The 23,664-nt window shown below is 55.1% G+C and overlaps 2 protein-coding genes across 2 annotated transcripts in view; one reads left to right on the forward strand and one right to left on the reverse strand.

Annotated features, from left to right (window-relative positions):
• Positions 1-6,194: 6,194 nt before the first annotated feature.
• On the forward strand, positions 6,195-10,388 carry IGFBP1 (insulin like growth factor binding protein 1). Its single transcript, XM_040455023.1, has 4 exons — positions 6,195-6,624; positions 7,881-8,032; positions 8,931-9,056; positions 9,941-10,388. Exons 1-4 carry the CDS (start codon positions 6,285-6,287, stop codon positions 10,064-10,066), a joined length of 744 nt encoding a protein of 247 aa, XP_040310957.1. The 5' UTR covers positions 6,195-6,284; the 3' UTR covers positions 10,067-10,388.
• Positions 10,389-20,946: 10,558 nt separating this feature from the next.
• The window catches only part of IGFBP3 (insulin like growth factor binding protein 3), a gene marked incomplete at its 5' end in the record, with an annotated part of 3,341 nt that continues 623 nt past the window's right edge, over positions 20,947-23,664 (reverse strand). The window contains 3 exons of the mRNA XM_040455024.1: positions 20,947-21,515; positions 22,282-22,421; positions 23,191-23,310. Coding sequence (XP_040310958.1) covers positions 22,296-22,421; positions 23,191-23,310 — 246 coding nt within the window. The remainder of the gene's footprint in view (positions 21,516-22,281; positions 22,422-23,190; positions 23,311-23,664) is intronic.

The following is a 23,664-nucleotide window of genomic DNA, read 5'->3' on the forward strand; positions in this document are numbered from 1 at the left end:
GGCATACCATGTTCATGGATAGAAATACTCAATATTTTCAAGATGTCAGTTCTTCCCAACTTAATCTACAGATTTGATGCAATCCCAATCAAAGTTGTTGTCAGTTATGTTGTAGATACTGATAAACTGATTCTAAAGTTTAAAAAAAGAGGCAAAAGACCCAGAATAGCCGACACAATATTGAAGAACAGAGAGAGGACTGGCACTGCCTAACTTCAAGACTCTATGGCAATGCTACAGTAATTGTAACATATGCATCTAGAGCATAGAGAGGGGTGCTGCTGAATTAATTGACAAACAGAACAATGGAACAGTTTAGAGAGCCCAGAAATAGAACCACAGTAAACACAGTCCATTGGTCTTGGATGAAGGAGCAAAGATAATACAACACAGAGACAGATTTTTTAATAAATGGCACTGGAAAAACTGGATGTCCACATGCAAAAATATGAACCTAGACACAGACCTTACACCTTTCTCAAAAATTAAGTCAAATGGATCTTAGATTTAAGTTTAAAATGAAAAGCTATCAACCCTTAGAAGATGACACGGGGAACACCCAGATCACCTTGGGTATGGTGACGAGCTTTTCACTACCAAATGCGTGATCCCTGAAAGAAAAAATGTAGAAGTTGGACTTCAATAAAATTAAAAACTTCTGACCTATGAAAGAAAATGCAAAGAGAATGAGAAGAAAAGCCACAGACCAGGAGAAAATATTTACAAAAGATGAATCTGATAAAGGACTGTTACCTAAAATGTTACAAGAACTCTTAAAACTCAAAAACAAGAAAACAAACAACCTGATTAATAAATGGCCAAAGGCCGTGGTCACATCCCCAAAGAAGACAAACAGATAGCAACCAAGCCCATGAAAATTGCTCCACATCGCACGTCATCTGGGGACGCAAGTTAGCACAAGGAGGTAGAAGTGAGCACCTGTTAGAATCGCCCAGAGACGCCATCAACACTAAGTGGGGACGAGCAAGGGATGCCACTCGTGGCGTGCACAGCGTGATCAGGGTGACAGTACCCCCATGCGGGAGAACACCATGTCCGCGCTGTGACGCAGGGAAGACACTTCCCTGACGTCCGCGCCGTGACGTGGGGTAGACGCCCCCATGGGGTCCGCCCTGTGACGTAGGGGAGACACCCCCGTGACGTCCGCGCCGTGGTGTGGCAGTGACGCCCTGACATCCGCTGCGTGATGGGGGGACGCCCCCACGTGATGCACTAGACTGTAACACAGCAGCGGCTTCACGTCCTGCTGGTGATCCTCCCCTCTGCCCGCGATCCTCCCCTCTGCACACGGCCCTCGTCCTGTGAGCAGGTCGCCCCGCTGGCGGAGCCGTGTCCCCCCAGGCCTGGCCGTACCAGTGCCCACGTTGTTGCCGCCCCGCGGGTGGGAGAGGCCCCCTGCCCGTGGACGGGTCCTCCGTGTTGGGGAGGGTCCGACATGGCTGTGGACCCGTTAGGTGACTGGGTGCAGAGCGCAGCCCCGGGCCAGGGCTCAGAGCAGGGATCCCGCCCCCCCCCCCCCCCCCCCAGGAGGCCCCGGGCCAGTCTCGTGCAGCGTTCTCTCCTCGCAGAGTCGCGGACACTTCTGATCCAGAGATGCAGGACATCACCGCCAGTGCTCCCCGAACACTCCCTGCAGACGGCCGCTCAGGGCCCCAGGTTCACGCGGGGCAGTGAAGGGCACTAGTGCCCCCTGGGAGTCTGCCTGCGGGGGGGAGGGGGCGGGCGGCCCCGGGACGAGCTGGGGGTCTGTCGGCTCCTGCGCCGTGCTGCGCAGCCTACCCACCTGCCTGCTGCACCCCTGTTCGTCGCCCCCTCCCCAGCGGCGCCCTCGGGTTCTCGCAGGCCTCTTGCAGCGAGAGCGAGGGGGTTCCTAAGCCTGAGGCTCAAGCTGGAGCTCGGGGTCCCCCAAGTCAATGTCCCAGGGGCTGGGAATGTGTGTCTCCACCCAGGCCTGGGTGCTGTGAGGCTGCTCCAGGCCCTGACACTTGGGTCGCACGTTCTGGAGCAGGTCATGGGAAGGAATGTTTGGGCACTGCGCACGTACCTGCACTTGGGACCCCGATGGCCCACGGGTTGTGCACGCGGGTTGGGTGCCCTCCATCGCCCAGGAAAGCCCTGTCCTTTCCCGGGGCCCCTGGGCCACTGGCCTCGGGTGTGCCAGTGGGAGCCTGTGTCCAGCATCTGGGCTATGTGGATGTGACAGGAGCAAGGCTACATCCCCACCTTGATTAGCGGGGAGTGGCTGTGCCTCCGTGTCAGGACGGTGCCTTCACACTCGGGGGACCGGGCATCGCCGGGGGGGCTTGCATGGATTTACATCATCCCCGGTATTGGTCGGGAACATCTTTTTGTTTTTTTCCCCCGCAGGTTAAAAACAACTTCCCTGTGAGGGGCCTCTGGATGACGCGCTCCCGCCCGTTGGGAGTTTCACTGCGCCCTTGACCCTGCATTGTTTTTGTGAGCTCGGATTGCCCAATTTTCCGGCTGCTGGTGGGTAAATGGCATGCGGTGTGGAGGCCGACCTGGGTGACGGAAGAGTCCGTGTGGTTTCATCATCTGGCGATGTCCCCGCCCCTGTGGGGTCCTACGCTATAGCTCAGGGTGGGGGCCCCGCCCCTTTGTTCAGGGCTCACAGTGCCCCCTCACAGGTGGGGAGACCGAGGCCCGGATGTGGAAATCCCAGGTGCCAGCGCAGACAGTCCTGCTGGGAGGCCCGGAGCTTCCCCGACCTGCCCATAGGCTGTGCCCCGAGTTCGGTCGCAGCAGCTGACACCTGTTCCCGCAGCTCCCGCGGCCAGAGGCCGATAGGCAGGCAGCGCCCAGAAGGGACTGGCAAAGACCATGCGTGCGGCCCAGGCCCTTCACGTCCTATCTGCCTGGGGGCACTGGCCACCCGCTCTGCTTTTCTCAACCTGGATCAGCGGTTTCCTGCCCTGTGCAGGTGGAGACTGTCTCCTGGAAGGTGCCATGGCATCCCCCTGTGGCTGGGACTCCACGAGGCTGAAGTTCTTTCTTGCCTGGTGGATGTAATGTGTTCGACACAGAATGCTTCCCGTGTGTACCCCCAGGCTGCCTTTCCACTCTGCCCCCGCAGATACACCCCGATTACCGCTGAATGTGGAGTTTGTGACCCTCCCTGACGTTGGATGCCCACAGGCTGTGATGGGGCCAAAGTGGGCTTCACCCCAGATGGTGAGATCCCAGGGAGGGTCCTCTGGCAACGCTGGTGAGCATGGCTTGGCGCCAGTTGCATACAGTGGGTCTATAGGAAACCTTGATCCCCACTCCCCCTGCCCCTGCTCTCCCGGCTCCATGGCTCCTGGGTCCAGTAGTCACTGGTCAGAGGGGCAGGGCGCCCAGCCTAAAGGGACATCAGAAGGAGGGTCTCAGTGCTGGTCTCTAATCTCCGGGCCTGCCTCCCTGGATCTTTCTGGAGCTCTCTTCTGACCAGCACCCCTGGCCCTGCCTAGACCCTCCCCTGATGGCTCTGGGCCTTAACAACAGGACCTGAGCCTGTCGCACAATATTTAGGGCCTTTGTCTCCTGTTCCATCTGCTGTCTTTCTAGCTTCTGGGCAGGAGACCCCTGGGTCCTTTCCTGAGCACACGGCCCTCTTCCTGGTCCCTGCTTCACCTACTCTACTGTTGGGGAGGCCCTGCTTATCCTCCGAGACCTGCCTGGGCTGGCACCTTCTGTGGGAAGTGCCCATGCATGGCTCGGTGCCCTCTCTCCTGCTCTTGGCCGCCCTGCTCTGGACTCTCCAGGAAAGCAGTCATGTCAAGGACCAGCCTGTCATCAGCCCTCACGGGGCATCCCTCCTGCCAGGCTGCGCGTGGTGATCGGCTAGCCCATCCTCTGCGCCTGGCCCCGTGCCTGTGCGCACTGCGAGGATGGTCCCCCCTCTTCGTGTTCTCTGCTGGGGGAAGGACAGGTTGCTAGATGGACACTCAAGACAGGTGCTGGGAGGCTGGGAGAGGTGGCTGCTGGAGGGATTAGGGATTAGGGGAGGCAGATAAGGCCGCGAGGGCGTAAGACGTGCATAACACGATAGGGGCTCCCTATTGGCCCACCCTGCACTCCCTGTCTCCAGTAGGGGTGACTGGGCAAAGTGGCCTCTGACTGGGAGTCACAGAAGTCACGGTGGCATGGACTTGGGGGCGTGGAAGGCCGGGCAGAACCGTGATGCCCATGGGGGGCAGGAGGACCTGAGATTCACAGACAGGCTCCGACCCCTGGCAAGAGCAGCCACCCACAGGACAGACAGACAGGCGGCCCCTGAGGCCTCCAGGAAGACCCGCCCCACCTGTGTTGTTGTGGCCAGAGAAGAGGAGAGATTCTCTCTGGGTTTGGTGGCCATTTGGTTTCTTACTACTCCTCTGAGGCAAGGAGTGGCAATTGACATTTGGGAAATCAACCTACACAGAGAGGAACTTCCACTACGTGTTGGACGAGCGAGACCAGGGGTGGGGGTGGGGGCCTCACCGGGCAAGTGCACAACAGGGTGCACTGTCCAGGGCTGGCACTGGCCCACACACAGTAGGTGGGCCCTGAATGTGTATCAGACCGCCCTCTCTTTCACATATGTCTTTAAGGGACCATCTCAGGTGGACCCCACAGGTTCTGAGGGGGGCAAGTCAGAGAAAATTCAGAGCACAGGTTCTTCTTGAGGGAATGGAATCATTGAGGAAACCACATGAAAACTAGCATTCAGGTAGTCGAAAGCATCGTTCAGCTCCTCACCCAGACGCTGAACTTTGCTCTGTAAAAATAATGACAAACACGACCTTGAACTTGTAACTGTGGTGATTTCCGCCGACCTTGTTTTGATTGTAGCTGGAGCCGTGGCCAGGGATACAGCAGAGCAAAGATGAGGGTGCTTACGCCAGGCCCCAGGCCCTGCCCAGTAGCTGCAGGGGGAGCCGGTAGGTTAACTGTGATTTGGTTACTCTTGAGGTTGATGATGCGAAGGATATGCAAGTGTCTGACTGTGTGAAATGGTGTCGTATTCACTAGTAACGTAAATCCAGAAGGGTAAGAGTGTGCACAGGGGAGGCCAGTCCCTCAGGGACCTGATCTCTCACCCGTCCCCACCAAGGCAGGCACTGATCCCGGTGTCTTATCTGTTCTTCCCCCCTTTCCGTGAATTTAGAGTCACAGAGACATGTCTCTATTCATATTACCTTTTTTATACAGACATTGCATATTCTGTACTGTCCCGGGGAAATTATTCTTAACTTATAAAACTTCACCGGTCTTGGGAATTTCTCTATGTGTGAATGTCGAGCCGCCCCCTTGTTGTTAACAGCCGCCTGGTTTCCGGGGACCTGGCGTCCACCTGCTGGTCCTAGGGACGGGCGGGCCCACTTCTCACTGCCTTTAAAGGTGCAATGACGTTTTTTCCTTGCAACCTCAGAGGATAGCCAAGAAATGGCAGTTTTCACTAAAGAAAAAGACTCGTTAATCAAGGCTGGATAAAAATTTGGTCTGCGTGGGAAAGTCAGGAAGCCCGGGGTCTGGGCTCCTTTCTGCAGCCCTGGCCCTGTTTCTTCGTGGGCTCTGAGTCCTGGTCCCTTCTGGAAACCAGTGAGCGGTCTCTGGGGGCTGAGGTGACCCTGGGGAGGAGGGTGGCACCAGCCCTGGGGGAATGTCCCTTCCCTCCCAGCCTCCCTCAGGGGAAAGGCTGTGATGAGTGCAGGCCGTGGGACTGGAGGCCTTCCTGCAGACGGAGAAGTAGTTACGGGCTTTGTCCTAAAAACTGCCCAGGGCTCCTCCCTCCCTCTCCCTGGGCCTTGGTTTCCCCGTTTGAAAACTGGCAGATGGGCTGGCCTCGCGCAGCTCCTGACTTCTGCTCCCCTCGGGTCTGCGGACGACCACGCTGCTTGGCGGGCAGGGGGATGCCCTTGAACAAAGCAAGCGCTGGCCGTGGGCTCCTGGTTTCAATTGCACTTTTCTCCAGGTCAGAACAGTAACAACAGGACAAACACGGCTGGAAACCTGGACCGGTAACCCTCCCTCCACCCACGGTTTGCGCAGGGCCTTGGGCGCACGAGCAAAACAAACTTTTTTTTCCAAACTTATTTTGAACACCAGCCCTAAGCACGCAGCGCTAGCAATCATTAACCACTGGCTGAGGCGGGGCCGTCCTGCACCCTTCATAAGGTGCACGCAGCTCCCAGGGAGCACCGAGCACGAGCACCGGCCACCGCGCCCCCACCACCCACAGCCAGTGCCAGCGTCTGTCCGTCCGCCACAGCTGCCTGACGATGCCCGGGGCCCCCGCTACCTGCGCCTGGCCGCTTCTGCTCCTGCTGGCCACCTGGCTCAGCGCGACCGCCGGGGCCCCCCAGCCTTGGCAGTGCGCACCCTGCTCGCCTGAGAAGCTGGCGCTCTGCCCGCCCGTGCCTGACTCCTGCACCGAGAGCGCCCGGCCCGCCAACTGCGGCTGCTGCTCCTTGTGCACGTTGCCCGAGGGCACTGCCTGTGGCGTGGCCAGTGCGCGCTGTGCCAGCGGGCTCAGCTGCCGGGCGCTGCCAGGGGAGCAGCGGCCCCTGCAAGCCCTCATCCGCGGCCAGGGCACCTGCGTGCCCACCGGTGGTGACACAGGTACGACAGACGCCCCCGCGGGGTCCCCCCTTCCCCCCGGCCTGTCCTCCCACAAGACAGATTAGGGAGGGTGGACAGGGGCAGGGGCTCCATCGAAGGAGTGGCCGGTTGGGAGCAAAGCGGCCTGAGGCCAGAGCTCGAAGGGGAGAGGATCTTCTGTCACCCAGACGAGCCCCACCACCGCGGTCCTGCGGGAGGTGCCCAGGAAAGGGGAGGAGAGGCGGAGGGCCCCTGCAGCCCCGTGGGAGAGCTGGGGGGAGGGTGGCCGGCCCTCCTTTCCAGGGCCTGGAGCCTCCGGGGAGGCCTGGCGCCTCCGGGGAGGCCTGGCGTGGGGATCCCTCCTGCTGGACCCCCGGGGAGGGTTCGGAATGTCCTTTGTAAGGGACTCCTGTGCAGACTGTGCTTTCCCAGTGTTTACAGAACATAATGTGAACGCAGGCTGTAAACCTCGCTATGTTCACCGCCATAGAAAAACAGTGTTTGATGTGTATGTCGCCTCCAAGGACAATCAGACCTTTCCTGAATTTAGCAGCGATTTATTTGTAGTGGGAAGCAGAGGAAACACCCCTTCCTCTACCCCCTGTCCCCACCTCCCCATCGGCAGGCAGGCGGACGCACGTCCTCTGTGACTCTCCGAGGACTCCCGCAGTCCCGTACTCTGGTAGGAATTCACTAGGGTGCGTGACCCTTCCGAGGAGGGACCCCGTTTTTCTGCTGGTTCTCCAACTTCAGAATCAGTAAAATGGAGTCACCTCAATGGTCCTCAAAGGAGTTGGGTCCCCAGGGGCCCTGCAGGAAAGCCAGTGGCTTCCCCCACCTGCTGCTTTAGGAGCAAAAACCCAGGAGGCCCTTGCCAGACCCCCAAAGCACAGAATTGCTGTTGGGTCATCACATTTCCTAGAAACTGTCTGATGCATCTTTAAAGAGGAAGTGGGCAAGGGGCACCTGGGGGGCTCAGTCTGTTAAGCGTCCGACTTTGGCTCAGGTCATGATCTCCTGGTCTGTGGGTTTGAGCCCCGTGTTGGGCTCTGTGCTGATGGCTGGGAGCCTGGAGCCTGCTTTGGATTCTGTCTCCCTCTCTCTCTCTCTGCCCCTCCCCTGGTCATGCTCTGTCTCTCTGTCTCTCAAAAATGAATAAATGTAAAAAAAAAAAAAAAAAAAGCTCGACCACCCTTGGGGTCCCCACCTGGATACACTTGAGGGGGCGGGCAAGGTGCTCGGGGAGCGCTCACGGGTCCGGGTGCTGTATCTTTCAGATGTGATATCGTCCTCCGAGAGTGCAGATATGACCCAGGAGGAGCTCCTGGAGAATTTCCACCTGATGGCCCCTTCTGACGACGACACACACATTCTCTGGAACGCCATCAGTAATTACATGAACAGCGGGACTCAGGTCGACACGTGGAAGGTGAGGCCCAGGCGGGTGTCCAGTAGGGCAGGCAGGCTCCGTGGGGCCCCAGGAATCAATGCTTTCCTTCCCAAGACGGGTAGACGCTGCCTACACTAGCTTTGTCTGGCTTTTCCCCAAAAAGACTTTGAGCGGAGAAGCCTGCCAGGTGGCTTCGACTGCGGCGTCTGGCCCCGGGCCCTGGAGCTCAGCACAGGACTTTATGCCCCGTCCACGTTTAAAAATGGTGGTCAGATGCGCATAACATAAAATTTATGATTCTGGCCACAGTAAAGTGTGGTTCTGCCGCCGTCCCCCTCGAGAACGTGTATCTTCCCACACGGAAACTCTGTCCCCGCTAAACTCAAACTGCCTGGTCCCATCCGATTCGATGGCTGTTTCCAATTCTGCCACGGGAGGGCGACCAAGAACCAGAGTTGGCGCGAAGAGCTGGTTTGTGGAAAAGAGTGAGAACATTGCTCTGGCCACCAGGCACACCCAGAAAAGCGGAGGTTCTGACCCATTTCCCCGACGCTTCAGCGTCTCATCTGGAAGTGATGGAGTGTGAAGAAAAGTGCCGTCTTATCTCCAAGTGCCAGGCGGACGGCTTAATCCTTGCTTGATCTGGCTTCTGTGAAATAATGAAATAGAGGAAAGGTGTTCATAATCCAGAACTCTGTGCTGTGGGAAGAGCTGTGGAGCCCCCACAGGGCAGAGGGGTAGGGGAGAGGCCGTGAGGGTGGGGGAGCTTCTGTCTCCCTGCAGCTGTGTGGCCTGCGTTCAGGAAGGGCACCCCATCCTTCATCTTGACAGCTCAGAGAGACGCCAGCCCCCTCCTCGGACGGGTTGGGGGGCAGCTCTGGCCCGCCCCCAGAGCCTCCCAGACCCCTCCCGTCAGTCTACTTTCCTGATCTTCCAGGGGCCCTGCCATCGGGATCTCCACGAGGTGCTGGGCCGTCTGAGCGAGGAACAGCAGTCGTCAGGACAGCTTTACAGATTCTATCTGCCCAACTGCAGCAAGAACGGATTCTATCACAGCAGACAGGTGCGCGCCTTGCCAAGGGCTATCCTCGTGGGGACCGTCCCGTCCGGGGCATCCCTGCAAAACCCTGCTTTCCTCGCCGGGGAGGGGGCCAGTCCCAAATACGCACCGTAAAGCCCCATAACTGACCACATTAAGTAAAGAGCCACCCCTCGGGACTAGGGGCTGCCAGATCCCGGGAGCCTGAAGACCAGCTCCGTGGTCACGGCCAGCGGGGGACCCTGCACTCGGCCAGGGGCTCTGGGTCAAGCCTGAGCAGGTGGGGGATGGGCCCCTCAGGCTCCAGGTCTGTCTCATCTATAACACAGGAGGAAGCTGGACTTAGGACAGCGGGTGTCCCCTTGGACATGGCTTCCTGCCTTTCTCCCCACAACGGGAAACAGCGAACTTCGTTAAATACAGTAGCGTCCTCCAGCTTGCCACATAATCCATGAGATCAAAACCAAGCCTACACTTCATTTTCAGGGGCTCTTTAGGACTCAGTGAAACACAGGCTCTGGGGGTGTAGCCAGGGGAAACTGAGGAGGAGGCAGAACTTTCCTGATGAGGAATTTGCCAGGGAGTCCGAGGGGATGGCAGCCACCCACGGGATGTACTCCTGGGCTCAGCGACCCCACTGTTGGGGCCACAGACCAGACAGCCGTGCACACACCGTACCCTTTCGCACACGCGTGATGTCCTCGTCGACTGCACACTTGGCCTCGGTCTCCATTTTACAGGGAGAGCTGGGCAGGAGGGTGTTGGGTGAGCCCTCGGTCACGGTCGTGGCCACGGCGAGCTGGCGTGCCCGTGGCCAGGCGCTCAGCCGTGGTGCTGGCGAAGCCCCTCCCCCCCAGCTTCACGGGGGCCACCCCTGACTGTGCACCTCATGTGTCCTGCCTCTGCAGTGCGAGACGTCGCTGGATGATGAGCCGGGGCTCTGCTGGTGTGTCTACCCATGGAGCAGGGAGAAGATCCCGGGGTCCGTGGAGGTCAGAGGCGACCCCAACTGCAGTCAGTATTTTAGCAGATAGAGCTGCCAGCAGCTGGGTGTGCTGTCATCCCCCACCCCCCCCCCCCGAAATATTTAAGTACGTAGCATATTTATACTCTAGAAACGACACACTTCCCTCTCCGTGTGTGTATGTGTATATGAGCACACGTGTTGCTGACACTTAAAGCTGTGTATTTATTCCATGTACATGTATCCTTCTACACGGTCACTCCGTCGTGTGGATTTGTATATCACGAGACATGTTCACGTCGCTGGGTGTAAATACTTGTAACTCCTCCGAGCTCCCTGCTCCTGCCTCTACGGAGCAGGGGAAATACAGCCTGGAAAGTGCAGAGCTGAAACGTGTGGCAGTGATTGTTTTCAGGTGACCTAACGGGGGTGGTTGAGCCGTGCCGAGAAAGGAGTCGGTCTGTACCCACAGATCCGAGCGAGTGTCAGTTCGCAGGGAGAGTTCGGTGCCGATCGTGTGACCAGAGCTGCGCGTGGTGGTGTTATTCAGAGTTAAGATTGTCTGCACAGTCAGACACACTTGCACGGGCCGACCTGGTTGGGACAAATACTGCACCCGGGGACACTGTGACTGCCGTAGACACTGGTTGAATGTACCTCCTTTGTTTCTGAAGTCCCTGTCACTCACCCCTCCTCACACAGCTTTGGTTGTTCAGGATCCCTGTCTGCTGCTGGCAGGTCTGCCCTTCCCCCACTCATCTCCTGGGGCCTGACCTCTGATGATCTGCCCCTTCCCTGCCTCCATGAGCAGGCCAGGGCTCCCCCATCTTACATGCGGGACACCAATACTTCCTTCATTTCCCGTCCTCCCCTGCTGCCTCTGTCTTGTGCTGTCCCCATCATCTGCAGGGTCTTCGGGGCTTCACTGTCTCAGGTGGGCACCCTGCTGGCCCCTTCGGTGTGGATGGCTGAGTCCTGAGCGTGTGGGGCTTTTCTGCTCCTTGGATCCCTCGTTCCATCAACTATTCCTCACTTGCTTTTCCTGATTCTGCCCTGCACGCTCTTCCTTCCATATCTCACCCACCCCCGTGGGTCCCACCTGGCTTCTTGGCTGCCTCCACCCTGTCTCCTGGGAGGCCCCCTCCCTTGGCTGTGGGAAAAGGCAGAGTCTCCCTATCTCAACCCCCACCCTCTGCAGTCTGGCCTGCCCCCAGAGCCTCTCAGACCCCTCCTGTCAGTCCCCTTTCCTGCTCTTCCATTTGGGTCTCTCCCTCCACCCTGTGCCCCATGGGTGCCATCCTCTCTCTGCCAAGCCCGCAGGAGTGACCTGTGAACTCAGCATCCAATTTCATATTATCTTAAAAGACAATGGACACAAAATCCGCAACCAAACCCTAGTAAGCTAAACCTGGCAACACATGAAAATATTAACGATTGAAATTATCCTGCACTATGACTAAGTGTGATTTATCTCAGGAATGCAAGGTCATTCCAACATCCTAACACCAATTAATGTAATAAATCATATCAATAGAATAAAAAACCAAGATCACATGGTCATCTCAACGGACTCAGGAGAAGTATGTGATAATACCCAATACCCTTTCACGGTAAAACAAAACCAAAGCAAACAAAATAAATCTCAACAAAGCATAGAAAAAACTTCCTCAAGCTGACAAAAGGGAGCTAGGAAAATCCCGCAGCTGACAGTGTAGTTAATGGGGAAAAGTCTGTGTGCCTTCCCCCACAGACAGGAAACAAGGTAAGGATGTGTGCTCCCACCACCTCAATTCAACATTCTACTAGAGGTTTTATCAGTTGGCAATAACGATAAATAAAAGGTATTCAGATAAAGGCAAAATAGGACTACCTCTATCGAAGATGATATGATCTTACATATAGAAAATTCTAGATAACCCACTAAAAGTGAGTTTAGCAAGGTTGCAGGATGCAAGATCAATATACAAAAATCAATTGTATTTCTGTATGCTTGTAACAAACAACCCCAAAATAAAATTTAGAAAACAATCTCACTCATTTTTTAGCGTTAAAAAAATAAAATACTTAGTGGTGCATTTAACAAAAGAAGCACAAAATAAAAACTACAAAATACTGTTGAAAGAAAGTAAAGATCTAAATAAATGGAAAACATACCATATTCATGGAATAGAAGGCTTGACATTGTCAGCATTAAACACCCTCAACTAACCTACAGCTTAAACACAATCCCTTCTGGAATCTTAGCTGACTTCTCTGTGGAAACTGACAAGCTGATTTTAAAGTTTACATGGAATCGCAAAGGGCCAAGAAAAGCCCAAACGATCCTGAGAAAGAACAAAGCTGTAGGATTCTACCTCTTGATTGCAAAACTTACTACAAAGCTATGGTAATCAGTGTTACTGGAGTAAGGGCAGGCATATAGATCAATGTGATAGAAATGAGAGGCCATTAACAAACCCAAACACTGATGATTTTCAATGAGGGTTGGAAGACCATTTAATGAGGATAAAATAGGTTTTTTCAATAAATGTGGTTGGGAAAACTGGATAGTCACATGTAAAAGAATGACATTGGACCCCTACCTCACACTATATGGAAGATTAACTCAAAGTCAATAAAGACCTAAACATAAGAGCTAAAAATATAAAATTCTTAGAAGAAAACATAGCAGTAAATCTTCATAACTTTGGACTTAACACAAGACTCTTAGATACAACACCAAAAACACAAGTGACAAAACTAAAAAGATAAATCAAATTTTATCAAAATTTCAAATTCCTGTGCTTCAAAGGCCACCATCAAGAAAATAAAAGAAGAACCCACAGAATGGGGGGAAATATTTGCAAATTACAAATCTGATAACACTGGTATCTAGAATATATAAGGAACTCTGACAACTCAGTGGTAGATTTTTTTAAAATGTTTATTTTTGAGAGAGATCAGGTGGTGGAGGGGCAAAGAGAGAGGGAGAGAGAGAATCCCAAGCAGGCACCGTGCTGTCCGTGCAGAGACCAACACGGAGCTTAAACCCATGAACCGTGAGATCATGACCTGAGCCAAAATCAAGAGTCGGATGCTTAACTGACTGAGCCCCCCAGGTGCCCCCTCAACTCTGTAGTGTGAAGACAACCCAATTCAAAATTGAGCGAAATACGTCAATAGACTTTTCTCCAAAGGAGACACGCAACCAGCCAATTAGCCCATGAAAAGATGTTCAACATCATTAGTCATCAGGGAAATGCAAATCGAAACCCCAGTGAGATGCCACTTTGCACCCGTTAGGCTGGCTGTGGTCAAAACACCAGGCGACGAGTGCTGGTGGGGATGTGTAGAAGTCGTGCACCTCGAGGGTAGTCATGTAAAATGGTGCAACCAGTTTGGAAACCAGTCTGGCAGGTCCTCCAATGATCAAACATAGAATTCCCATAGGACCCAGCAGTTCCCTTCCAGGTAGATAGATACACGAGAGAAGTGAAATCCGTGTCTGCCAAACACTTGTGCCCGGGTGTTCTCAGATGTGTTATGTCTAATGGCCCGAAGGTGGAACTACCCAAGCTCATCGGTAGCCGAATGCGCAAACCCAATATGGTGCATCCGTTGGCCGCAGAAAGGAATGAAGTATTGAAACACGCCACAACACGGAGGCACCTGGAAATGGTATGCTCAAAAAGACCCATCATAAACCATCTCACATTATGTGATCCCATTCATGTGAAAGTCCATGACGGGGAAAGTGGCAGAGACCGCAAGTAGCTTGTGGTCTCGTAGGGCTGGGAAGAGGGGGCTGGCGGATAACAGCTAAAGGGCACAGGGGTTCTTATCAAGTGACGACAGTGTTCTAGAATGAGTGGGGACGACTCCACGTGTTGCTGTCGATACCGAATGGTGCGCTTTAAATGGGTGAATTGTGTGCTATGGGTTGTCTGTCTCCACAGAGCTGTTAAAAAAAGACTTTGTTGGGGGCCCGGGTGGCTCAGTCGGTTAAGCGTCTGACTCTTGATCTCGGCTCAGGTCATGATCTCACGGTTCGTGAGTTCGAGCCCCGAGTCGGGCTCTGTGCTGACGGCACGGAGCCTGTTTGGGATCTTCTCTTTCCCTCTCTCTCTGGCCCTCCCCCACTCGAGGTGTCTCTCTATCTCAAAAATAAATAAATAAACTTAAAAAAAAAAGCTGACAGAGTTGGGCTGTAGGAAGAAGACTCGGGGGGCAGAGGTTGGATTCCAGGGGAGGCACAGGAGCCAGGAAGCCAGGTGGGAATGGCTGGGCACACGGTGGCTGCAGACATGCGGGGCCAGCATCTGGAGTCACCTGTGCTCACGGCCCCAGCTTCTTTCCCTGCTGTCTTTGAACCTGTGTTCATCAGCTTCAAGGCTCATCATAATCCCTGGGTGATGGCACACCCCCCTTGCGGGTCTGCGTTTGGCTGTCAAGAAGGGGTCCATGGTCTCACCCTGCAACTTGAAAACCACCATTCGGGCAATAATTTATAGGGAACGCGTTGCTCATGGCTTCACTGTGGATATAGTTGTACCTCATCTGTACTTATTTATTCAAGTATGTTTTCATTTTAGATGATTCTGGTTGTTTTTTTTTTTTTTTTAAGGTTTACTTATTTCTGAGAGTGTGCAAGTGGGGCAGGGGCAGAGAGAGGGGGACAGAGGATCTGAAGCGGGCTCTCTGCTGACAGCAGTGAGTCTGACACGGGGCTCGAACTCATGAACTGCATGATCATGACCTGAGCCGAAGTTGGACGCTCAACCGACTGAGCCACCCAGGCCACCCCCATTTTTTTTTTTTTTACCATCCTAAAAAGGTTCCCATGCAGCATGTGATTTTCAGAGACTTGGTTTCTGAACCTCACACGACAGAGTGATGCGTCGTGCATGTGGCTGCAAGAGGGGGACCCTGCAAATACACCCAGTTTATTCTTCCAAGCTCCTCTCGAGGGGAATTAGGTCATTTCCAGGTTTTCAAAATTGTTAAAAATTGATAATCCTCTGTGACTATTCACCGTTGTGTAGACTTACATCCAGCTGCGTTGGTAAATACCTTCCTTATTCACAGTAACTTAATTGCCTGCAGACTCTGTTATGGTTTCCATGTAAAGGATCAGAACATCTGCAAATCCCATGTCTTCCGATTGTTATGTCTCGACGTTTTTGTCTGTGCGGGCCACCCTCTCTCAGGCTGGTGAAGGAAGCGGTAAACTACTCCTAACATCTCCCCACCTCTGACGGTGCTTGGCGGGTTTGGTGTTTCCATGGTCACACATTATTGGGTAATGGAAGTCCTCTTATACTCTTAACTTATTCGCAGTTTTTAATTGTGTTGAGTTCTGTAAACTGCTCTTACAGTGTCTGTGTTAAAGTATTTCTCTTTTGGCTTTAACATACTCATGTGATTAGTTATATTTGCTCTATTTGTAGATTTTGTTTTCAAAAAAGTTTTTCTTTTTATGTTCATTTTTGAGAGACAGAGAGAGACAAAGCGAGAGCAGGGGAGGGGCAGAGAGAGAGGGGAGACACAGAATCCGAAGCAGGTTCCAGGTTCTGAGCTATCAGCACAGAGACCATCATGGGGCTTGAACCCACAGACTGTGAGATCATGACCTGAGCTCAAATCAGATGCTCAACCGACTGAGCCACCCAGATGCCCCGAGATTTTTAAAAAGTAATCTCTGTATCCATTGTGGAACTTGAACTCACAACCCTGAAATCAAGAGTTATATATTCCACTGACTGAGCCACCCAGGCACCCCCTGAGGCTTTCTTACCACCTGATACACGATCGACTTTTAACTGTTCTGTAGGTTCCTTGAGAAGGATGTGCCATGTGTAATTTCCCCATGTGAATTGGATGGGTAAGCTGGTTAGTTTTGAGCTTCAAGATTTCCTAAATCCCTGCTGGCTTTTCTCTGGTTAGCTATCAATGAAAAGAGGGTAAACATTCATGTGATCATATTAATTTTCAAATAAAACAGTTGAAAGCCGTCTCCTTAGGTGCCTGTGTGTTTAGAACGGAGTAAGGACTCCTGGCTAATTTATCTGTGTCATCTTGTGGCGACTTCCCTGCCTACAACACAACTTTCTTTGGTTTAACATCTCTTTGTTCTGATGGGACAGCCGCTCTACTTTGTTTGAACAGCTTTTTCTGAACTCACTTTTCTACCCGTTAGCTCTTAGCCTTGTCTGTTGTAGTAAAACCTACCTTGACTTTTAGCTGGTGAATCCGCCTCTCTGTTTAACTGGCAAACGTTAACATCTGTTTATTTATTTATTTATTTATTATTTTATTATTATTATTTTATTTTTTTAAATGTTTTTATTTATTTTTGAAGGAGAGAGAGACAGAGCATGAGCCGGGGAGGAGCAGAGAGAGAGGGAGACAGAATTTGAAGCAGGCTCCAGGCTCTGAGCTGCCAGCACAGAGCCCGACACGGGGCTTGAACTACGAACTGTGAGATCATGACCTGAGCCGAAGTCAGCCGCTCAACTGACTGAGCCACCCAGGCACCCCTGTGAACATCTGTTTAAACTGGAGTCCCTCAACCTTGGCATTAGCGACATTTTTCTGGGATAATTACCGGAGGCAGGGCTGTCCTGTTGTGGTAGTGGAGGCACATCCCAGGGTCCCCCTGCGAGACACCAGTACGCCCTCCGGTCATGACCCCCGGGGACAGGGCAGCGCCACCCTTGCTTGAGAATCACTGACTCACAGAAGCCTTTTCTGGCTTCTTGGTTTATTTCCACCCCTCCCCCTTCTTCTGTGTTTATGGCTCAGTTTTGTTGCTGGATCTAAGGCCCGGGGTGCCCACTGAGAAGGTAAGGAACGACGGTATTTGCTCCCCATCACTTGGTGGGTGTCTCCAACGCCGGGATTCCTTCTTTCCCCCATGAGGTCTTCCTCCAAAATGTTCTCGAAGTGCTTTTCTTTGGAGGTGTGCCTTCCGGAGCCTCAGTGCCCGGGAGTATTTCTCCTGTCCTCACACTTAATGGCGGTGTGTCGGATATAAAACGCGATTCGCTGTCGCTTCTGCGTCCAGAGTCGTGATGACAGACTGTAGGGTCTGCCTGACACTTGTTTCTGTGTCTGTGACCTGCCCCCTGCCCCTCTCTCAGAGCTTTGATATCTTAAGGATTCACCTTGATTTCTCCATCTGTGTTTTTAAGCTCTATGCCCCTGTGCGTTCCGTGGAGCCTGTCAACCTCAAGTCTTTCAGTTTTTTTCTTACACTGAGAAACGTTGGACGTCTGTGGTCTGGACGCGACGTCCCTGCTTCCAGCCTCCACTGGTGTCCACTGTTCCTTTTATGTCCCAGTTTCTTCTTCCGTGTAAGACGGGTCCTCAACTGTATCCTCAAGGACATCTTCACTAGATAGCCGTTCTGTTCTGTGTTCCATGTATTTGTTCTTTGTTTCAACTATTAGACGGCACCTGCCCCTCGTGCCTTGTCTTTCCTCCCTCTCACGTTGTAAGTTAATACCTCCCTGGCTCTTCAAACCTGCGCTCCCACTGACAGTTGCAATTTTGTTTCCAATGGAGACCATCTGCTTTTTTGTTACCTGTTGATATAATGGTGCTGCTCAAAGGTCTTGCAGCTGTGAACTCCTGCTGCCCAGGGCACCGCACCCCTGCCGTGTGGGTCTGCGTCCCCGCCTGAAGCCCTGGTGGACCGAGACTCTGAGATCATCATTCTGGGAGTCAGCACTCGTACCACCTGGCTGGGGGAGGAGCCTGGGGAGCAAACACTCCAGATGTCACCTCCCCGATGGCACCTGCCTGAGTGGAAGGGACACCCTGAGCTTGTAACCCTTCACTGCTCTGCCAGGTGACCCTGAACCTGTGGGGCAGGGCTGAGGGTTCCCAAGCAGTGGGGGCAGTGGTGGGGCAGAGGGACAGTGACCCCTCTCCTGTGGCTGCTTCCTGCTTCACAAGGTGTCTCTGGGCACCCCCCCTACACCCCCGTTTAAAACAGCCTCAGGCTGCCGGCTCCGACTCCTCAAGTGTCCAGTGACCTTGACATTCTCCTAGGACCCCTCCATGGCTGCCCGGAGGGACCTGCCTGCAGGTGTCCCCCACCTTAACTGTATGGAGATCCTGGTGTCCCTCCAAAACTGCCTCCTCCCGTTTGCTTCTTCAGTTGGGGCGCTGTCTTGGGTAACTCAGTCTGTGTCCTTCTTAGCCCCCACATCCAGTCTGCAAGTAGGGAGCCCTGTGTTCAAAATATGCCCCGACTGCACCTCATGGGCCCCCGGGGGCAGCAGGGGTCTGGACGGCAGTGCTGGGCTGAGGCCTCCCTGTGCACAGCGGCCCAGCACTTCCCTCTGCGGCCACCCACATACCTCCGACCTGGGCCCTGCGCACCACCCCCCCCCCCCCCACCTCCCACCCTCCTGTGCGGCTGGCTTGGTGGCCCCAGCACCAGGTGACTGGCCCCTGGCCTCCTTCCTTCGGTCCCATGACTCTTCCGTGTAAAACACAGAAAAGGAAAGGATGGGCCAATGAGGCCATGGGGCTCCCACACCCCTCACTGCGTCTCTGCAGAGCTGGGTCCCCACCAGCGGCACATCCCATGCATCAGTCTTGCCGGGTGTCTTTCTTGACAGGACCAGTGGTTTTGCACATGTTGTTCACCACCCGCGGGCCCTGTCCCAGAACACACAGTGTAGACAAACAGTCCTGGTTGAATTGGGGGCCAGCAGAGGCAACTGCCAGGGTTGGGAGAGTGCCACTCTGCGGGGAGGGTGGGGGGGAGTGGTGAGCCGTGGGAGCTGGGGCTGAGGGCTGGGGGAGTCGGGCTGTCACCTGAGCTACAGCAGCCCCGACTCCCAGGAGAGGCAGGCTTTTCCACATGGACAGGAATTCATTCGTGTCTCTTGGAAATTGTTGAAATTGCATGAAGTGCAAGTAAAACAAAGCCACTACCTACATTTGTGCAACCAGGGCTGACATTATGCTTTATTTCCCTCTAGCTGTGCATGTGTGTACGTGTGCCTGTGTGTGCTCTGTGGGCACGTGTGTATGTGTGTGTGCTCTGTGCGCTCACCTGTGGGCACGAGTCTGGAAGGAACGCTGGGCTCCAGGTGTCCGGCCGCAGGAGCAGGACAGGAGCAGGACAGGGGCGTCTCTGGCACAGAAGCCCCCTTCCCACGCCCTCCTCATTCGTGATTCATTCTTCCATGTGTGGGTGTGCTGCTCTGACCCCAGAGGGTGCTGGGGCGGCTGTGTCCCCGGGCCTGGTGCGGCACATGGTCAGACACGCTCATTTCTATGAGTGTCTGGGGGACAGTGGCTGGGGTGTGGGGGGGGGGCTGAGGGCAGGGGCAGGGAGTGGGCACAGGATGGAGATTGAGGGGGACACACGATGCCGCATTCCCCACAAGGCAGCCCGGGGCCCGGTGGGGGCGTCACACGCAGCCCACAGCGCCTCAGGGGCCTGCTGAGCTCCTGTCCCCGATTCCCACACCTGCCAGACTGGTGCACCCCCCGCGGCCCCCTGGCACCTGCTGTCCCCACGGGCTTGCTGTGCTCACCAGCTCCTTCCCCTCGGGCTCACCACTGTGCAGGCACAGCCCCCACCCACCCGTGGCCTGTCCCCCTACCCCACACGCCACCCCTGAGCTCCTTTGCGCTGTGACAGCTCCAGAGCTCCAGGCCAGCCCGCCCAGCAAGGCCCTATCCTAGATGCTTCTTTAGTGGGTTAGTAATGGCTCTAAACAGCCAGTTCCATGACATGTGGTTCATCCTTCCGCGCCCGGGGGCCCCTGCTCAGAACTGGGACCGGCTGGCTGCTGCCAGGGCTGCTGAGGGGGGCGCCGGCCCAGCATCTCCGGGTCTTGTCTCCTCCTGCCTCGTCCACTGCCCTCCAGGCAGGGGCTCAAAGGGCCATGGGAAGAGGTGGTCCAGGGTGGGTTCCCCCGCCCAGCAGTGAACACTACCCAACGGGGACAGGTCAGCAGGGAACACCACCTAAATGCAGTGAGGAGCATCGGCCATCTGCTGGGCACGCCCTCGGCAGAAACGGGGCCACGATCCGCCTCTTAGGCTGCAGGTTCCCAGCAGGTGTGGTCTGATGCCACTGTGGGGCCAGCAGAAACCTGGGGGGGGGGGCTCGCTGGGGTTTCCCCTGCCCCGGGTATCCCCCGCCCCGGGGCGGACTGGCAAAGGCATTTGTTAACAGACACTTGCTCTATGCTCAGGACATCTTCCCCACTCTGCATTATCTCACTAACGACACAAAGCCCAGGGTCAGTCACTAACACGGGGCAGGGGGGGTTCTTTATGGTAAAAACTTTATTTACTATTTATAAATACAATGCAAGACAAACTTTTCAAAAATACCTTTTTTTTTTTCCAAAAACTTAATTAAAAAAATAAAGGAAAGCTAATAGGTAGGCAGAAGGTCTTGAGACCCCTTTGTGTTCTCAAGGAGGCCGTGAGCCACCCGTGCGACCACCCGGGGCCTCCCCCCCCCCCCCCCGCCCCCGCTCGCCTGCCGGAGCTCCGCTTCCCGGTGGAGGCTGTTTCCCACTCTTCTCTAGTGTCTCGTCTATGATGACCTCGCACGGGTTCTAGCGTATCTGGGGAACAGCTCGTGGAGAACATACTTCCTCTGCGCCCATGTGTGACTTAGGGGGGGACGAGGCCAAGTGTGGGGGGCGTGCCCCCAGCGTCCCCGACAAGCCATCCGTCTTTGTAGGTAATAAAACCATTTTTACTCTTTTTACATCGTGCCAAGGAGGACAAAGGCGAGAGAATAAAATAAACATCCTTTGCCTTTACAGAGCTTGTCAAAAAAACAAGAAACCCTCTTTCTGGAATTGCTGAACAGGAAAACGCTATTTTCTGCGGTCATCAAAGAACCTTGCTCTCATTCCAGGGGAGTCCTGCTGCCCCGGTCCCCCACCCCTGCAGCCAGCAGCAAAGGCCAGTCACCCCCCTACCCCCGCGTGTCTCTGGAGTTGTTCCCTAGAACATTCTGGGTCTTTTTCCTCTTTTTTTTTTTTTTTACACGTGAGACTCCACCTGCGCTCTCTGCCAGTTCCCCAGGACAGGCCACTTGCAGGTTTGCAAGATCTCTGTCGCTGGAGCCGGGACGTCCAGACAGCAGGGTGTGGGGTCCCCATTCTTGCAGAACAGAGGCCGAGTGGGGACGGATCGTGCACTCTACAGAGGTAACAACTGCTCAGTCTTGAAGCGGAGGGCCAGCCGTGCCGGCGGACAGGTGGGGACAGCCCCCGGGGACAGGCGGGGTCCGGCCGCGCTGTGCTTGACTTACACGAACTTTTAAAGGAAGCAAGAGGAAAGGCCAAACTGTGTCTCACAGACTCCCGGGGAGTGCAAGGGGCTCCAATCCACCATCCAGAAGAACCCTAGCGCTGCAAACATCTCTTTCTAAACTTTGGTTATAGGAAAAATCAATTCACCACAAAAAGAAATATAAATTGGGGCTGTAGCCAGCTGATCATGTCCTTGGCGGTCTCTTGTGCAAAATAAGGCGTTTCTGAGCTCCACGTGAACTAAAACAGAGAAACAGGTTGAAATAACTCCCCCACGTCAAAAGGCTCAATTCCTGCCCTGAGATAACGGGGTTCGAGACCCAGGCAGCCAGCACGTCGGCGGGGGGGGGGAGGGGGGGTGGGGTGGGGGTGGTGGCTTGTCCCACACACCCAGCAAAGCAAAGAGCACCCGCCAGTGGGGACATGCTGGTGGAGTCCCCCATCACCCAGAATCGTAACTTCTTTCTTTCCCGCGGGAAGGGAAACAAACGTAACTCGACAGGGAAATTTCCTCTATTTACTTCAATTTCTCTTGAGGAGACCAAACACTCTGTTTTCCCCAACGGCCCTCTCATTTATTAAGAGAGAAAATAGTATCGAACAGGACGGCATTCTTCAAAGGCAGGGTTTAAAAATCTCATTTTTGTGTTAGGCGCAAAACACACTTTGCTACCATCCTACCAATCACAGACTGTCGGAATATCCCCGACGTGTTTTACAGAAAAGAACAGCCATGCCACTGAGTTGGAAGCATGTTCCTAGAGCAAGTCCCTGTGGATCAGACAGCCGCCAGGAAGGTAAACCACCCACAGCCGGCGGGAAAAGCTCACTTTTGGAATTCTCTGCATGTGTGTGAACGTAACACGTCCAAGATCCTTCAAGCGAGGGAAGGGGCCTTGGAGACACCCTGACCTCAGACCCCAGTTCCCTGGGCTGCGCCCTGCGGAAGGGTCTGTCCCCCACTCCCGAGATGCTGGGACCCCTGAGCCCAGGCCCCCAGGCTTACGTGGTGAGCAGTGTCTACTTGCTGTCCATGCTATAGCAGTGAACGTCACCCTTCCCCCTGGCGTCGAAGCCCGGCAGCGGCTGCCCGTACTTGTCCACGCACCAGCAGAAGCCTCGCTTCCTGCCCTTGGACGGGCGGCACTGTGGGAGGGCGCAGGGGACACAGTGAGCCCGGAGGCGCCACCACGGGGTCCCGACCCATGGAGGCTCTCTCAGGGCCCTCTGCACTTGCATGTAGGAGTGAGTCCTCCGGAGAGGCAGGGCCAGGGCAGTCTGTGTCTCTCGGGCCTCGGGGATGCCTGCAGGCACACCTGGGGACTGGGGCACACATCCCCCAGTGCACCTGCGTCCCAGGGCGCACAGCAGCTCGGAGTGCACGTGTCCCAGACTGCCCGCCAAGAGGCCCACCCGGGTTCTCGGTGTGGGTCTGCTGAGCGAGTGACCAATGGGGATGAACGGGGAGCAGAAGTGCTGCTGGTGAGCAGGAACAAGCGTGAAGGTGAGATGGTGGCCAGGGCAGACAGGCCGTGGGACCGAAGCCAGGGCCACAAGCACCTTGGCGGCGGCCTCGCGAATCCTGCAGATCCAGTGGGGCCGTAATGCAGTACCAGACCCACAGAGATGCACTTATCGTGGCTTCAAGTAACAACGCCGCCCACGTGTCAGGACCCCTGGGCGGGATGGGCCGGTGGGGGGTGTCTCAGGGACACTGTTTGGCCCGCGACCTCACGTCCCTATGATGGTTATGCACAATGTTACCCCTGACACAGTGCAGCTGTGTCCCTGTGCTGTCACACTTAACCAAGGGCCCCGGGGGGGCGGGGGACAGCACACTGCCCGTGGGCGGGGGGAGGGCATGTTGGCCTCCCGTGGGCATCAGGCATGGGATGCTCGTGAGGACGCCACTCACCTGCTTTTTCTTGTAGAAGCCCTTCCTGTCGCAGTTGGGGATGTGGACGCCCCTGGGGCTGAGTGTGTCCAAGAACTTGAGGCGGTTCAGGGTGTCCTCCACCTCCCGGCGGCAGGGCCCCTGAGTGGGGGGGAGCCACGGGTCACTTGGGAGCGCTAGCGGCCTCACGCAGCCCCACACACCCTCCGAGGGACCTGCTGTGCCATTCTCACGAGGACCCCGACTGTGGCTCCTGGTCGTGAGGTCCCCTGAGCAAGGCCTGGGGACGGAGTCACCGCAGGTCAGAGACCAGGTGCGCAACATACCGCCAGCCTCACGGACCATCTCTGTGCAGGGCACTGGGGCGCTCCTGCTCATGTCATCCACCTAGACCCCCAGAAGTTCCCCACGGTGGGAAGAGTCACCCAGTGCCTGGGGCTGGCATCCACTGCCCCCTAGGAGGGGGGAGGAGGAGGAGAGGGAGGAAGGGGGAAG

Source organism: Herpailurus yagouaroundi, unplaced genomic scaffold (genome assembly GCF_014898765.1).
Source record: "Herpailurus yagouaroundi ecotype Mexico unplaced genomic scaffold, PumYag 214, whole genome shotgun sequence".
Lineage (NCBI taxonomy): Eukaryota > Metazoa > Chordata > Mammalia > Carnivora > Felidae > Herpailurus > Herpailurus yagouaroundi.